Source organism: Monosiga brevicollis, genomic scaffold (assembly GCF_000002865.3).
Source record: "Monosiga brevicollis MX1 MONBRscaffold_44 genomic scaffold, whole genome shotgun sequence".
Lineage (NCBI taxonomy): Eukaryota > Choanoflagellata > Craspedida > Salpingoecidae > Monosiga > Monosiga brevicollis.
In genome coordinates, this window is record NW_001865081.1 from 153,454 (window position 1) to 156,677 (window position 3,224).

The window sequence follows — 3,224 nt, forward strand, 5'->3', positions numbered from 1 at the left end:
ATTCGACATGACAGCCAACTGCGCGGGCTTTTGATGCGCTCTACTGTCGGTAGTGGATCAAATCAGTCATGTGGGGTCGGGCGCAACCGCCAACAGCGACACGATCAAAGTGGCCCCGCATTCTGGTCCATCGTGACAGGGAAGAGCCGCGAGGAGCAGGGCGCGAGGAGCAGGGCGCGGGGGGGTGGTGCTTCACGTCACACTAGCTGCCCAACGCAGAGCGACGTTGAAGCAGGAGCTAAAGAAAACCCCAGACGGTACACACAGAGACAGAGACAGAGAGAGAAGACAAAGACATAATGGGAGACGGACACACACACACACACACACACACACACGGAATGAGAGAGCCTAAGCAGAGCCAGAAAGAAACAGAGACAGAGACAGAGGCAGCATTATAGACGGCAGAGAGAGAGAGAGAGAGAGAGAGAGAATTATTGATGTGAATGTGAATGGCACCATGTCGATGGCCCTTTTCAAAAGAGAGGGACAACCCCCATAGCGAGTGACCCGGAGCGCGGTTGCCCTGATTTGCAATATCTCCCATAGCACGACCGTGCATCAGCCAGGCTGGCTCGCGCAGGAAAGGCAACAACATGTAGAAACCACCGTCTTGTGGCCCCATGGCTCCTGTCACGGCGGGACCCTGATCTCTCCGGCCCGAGCTTGGGCAACACAAGTGATAATTAAACTGTCTTTTCCCTTGGATTTTTCTTGATTTTTTTTTTTTTTCCCATTCCTGTTAGCGTCAAATCCGTGCTACTGTGGTCCTTCACACCAACCAGACCAGACCAGGTGCACCGCTCAATCCTCACCGCAGGCAGGTATCGCAACAGGACAAACGACGGCAGTCACAAGCGCATCGCACAAGGCAACAGAGCTGCTGCCTCAATCCTCATCCCATCCCTCGTTTGAGTTACGTAGTGTTATTACGTTCAAAGCGTCGTAGAAAGCATTTCAGTGCAAGCCGCTGCAGTAGTTGCCTCTTGGGTGCTAAAGGTTTTCTCTATAAGCGCACTCGGGCATTTCGGTTCAAAGCGTCGTAGAAAGCATTTCAGTACAAGCTGCAGTAGTAGTAGACGTTTGGACGTGACTGCCTCTTGAGTGCTAACGGCCTTTTCTGTATAAGCGCACTCGGGCATTTCTCTTTCATTCGGTTCAAAGCGTCGTCGAAAGCATTTCAGTGCAAGCTGCTGCAGTAGTAGACGTTTGGATGTGAGTGCTTCTTGGGTGCTCAAGGCCTTTTCTATAAGCGCACACTCGGGCATTTCTCTTTCCCTTCTTTGGGGGCAGGCTTGCATCTCTAACAACAACTCCTTTTGGTGCCGGTGTACTCGACCATTGCTGTTCAGTCAGTGTCAGGCTCCGGGGCGTCCGGCGTGGAACACGGATTTGACGCTAACAGTCAGTGAAGGTGCCAAGGAAAAAAAAAAAAGCATGTTTAATAGCTTGAATGACTCGAGTTGTGCTACCTGAACACTTGTAACGCTACACTGTGCAAGGTGAGCCACACGGCGGCGCTGCGACACGACGTGAGATCTCACTCACTTTCTGCACCGACCATCGACAATGCGTTTGAAGAAAGCAGCTCTCCGTTTGTTTCTCCACACGAAGCACAAGCTACGGTCAGTCATGAACATATCCTTGCTACCCACAGTGCGCAACGCTCGCCATTCAGCCCGCTGCCCTGCCCGTGCTGTGGTTTCGGATTGAAACACTTAGAGGAGCCCCCTCGGGACTTTTGTGGTGGGAAGGTTGTTGCTGATGGAGAGACATCGTTATCATGAGTGATGATGGAGAGCAGCTGTTGAGGGCGTGCTTGACATCAGATCCACAAAGGGCGCTGCAGCTGTTGAGCAGTTGGGATCCACGACGTATTCGAGATGCCGCCGCCACTTTGAACCGTGATATTCTGGTACGTATGTTGCTTCGCATGGGCTTTGTTGTGTGATCATGGCTTTGAAGCTGTCCATCTGAGCGGTTTTGTGCTTTTGGGTTTGTCTGCTTGCTTTTCGTTGGCACAGGATGGCTGGACAGCACTGCACTGTGCCTGCCTTCGGAGCCATGTAAAGGTAGTGGAGGTGCTGTTGAAGCACGGCGTTGATGCCGAAGCCCAGACCAACGTCAGTACCTCCTCTTCTCTCCCCTTTACGCCGATATGATGGTACACCTGCAACACGTGATGCTAGTTGTCTGTTCCTGTACTTCATGTCAATGCATCATCCGCAGAAAGGATGGACACCGCTACACAGTGCCTGTGTTAGAGGTCATGTCAAAGTGGCGGAGATGTTGTTGAAGCACGGTGTGAATACAAAAGCCAAGGACGACGTTAGAGCCCTCCTCTTCCCTCTTTGCTCCCCCCCCCCCCCTTGATTCTATACACACCTGTAGCATGATGTGTTTGTACCTGTGCGTGATGCTGATGCATCATCCCACAGTATGGCCGAGCTCCACTGCACTATGCCTGCGAGAAGGGCCATGTCAAGGTGGTGGAGATGCTGTTGAAGCACGGTGTTGATGCCAAAGCCAGGGACGATGTGAGTGCCTCCCTTTTTCCGTACCTTCTGTACACCTGTAACATAATGATGATGTTGTTGCACCTGTCAACAATGCCGATGCATCATCTCCCACAGTATGGCCGGACTGCAGTACACTATGCCTGCGATCAAGTCTATGTCAAGGTGTTGGAGATGCTGGTGGAGCATGGCGCTGATGCAAAAGCCATGGACGACGTCAGTACCTCCCACTTGCTCTTCCGTCTTATGATGGTACACCTACAACATATGATAACGCTGTATCTAATGCTGAGGCATCATCCCATAGTATGGCCGGACACCACTGCACTATGCCTGCCATACCGGTCGTGTCATGGTAGTGTTGATGCTGTTGGAGCATGGTGTCGATGCAAAAGCGCAGAACAAGGTCAATACTTCCCTCTTTCCCATTAACCTCCCTCTGCTGGTACACCTCTAACATATGCTGATGATGTTGTACAAGGGCGGCCGAGCACCACTGCACTATGCCTGCTATAACGGCCATGTCAAGGTGGTGGAGACACTGTTGGAGCACGGCGTTGATGCTGAAGCCAAGGACGAGGTCAGTACAGTACCCCCTTCTTTCCGCTTTGCTGCTGCTCCTCCTGCACATCCGCTCGGCCCGTCTCTCCCCTCGAACCCTGCCCTTTGCGTGCACCCGTCCCGTTTCAATCTCTTCTCTCGTCTTAA

At 52.4% G+C, this 3,224-nt stretch overlaps 1 protein-coding gene across 1 annotated transcript; it reads right to left on the reverse strand.

The window, feature by feature from the left end:
• Positions 1-238: 238 nt before the first annotated feature.
• Positions 239-625, reverse strand: MONBRDRAFT_30152 (uncharacterized protein; the record flags this gene model as incomplete). The annotated part of the gene is made up of 1 exon (XM_001750608.1): positions 239-625. The coding sequence occupies one exon, from the start codon at positions 623-625 to the stop codon at positions 239-241; it is 387 nt and encodes a 128-aa protein (XP_001750660.1).
• Positions 626-3,224: the final 2,599 nt, after the last annotated feature.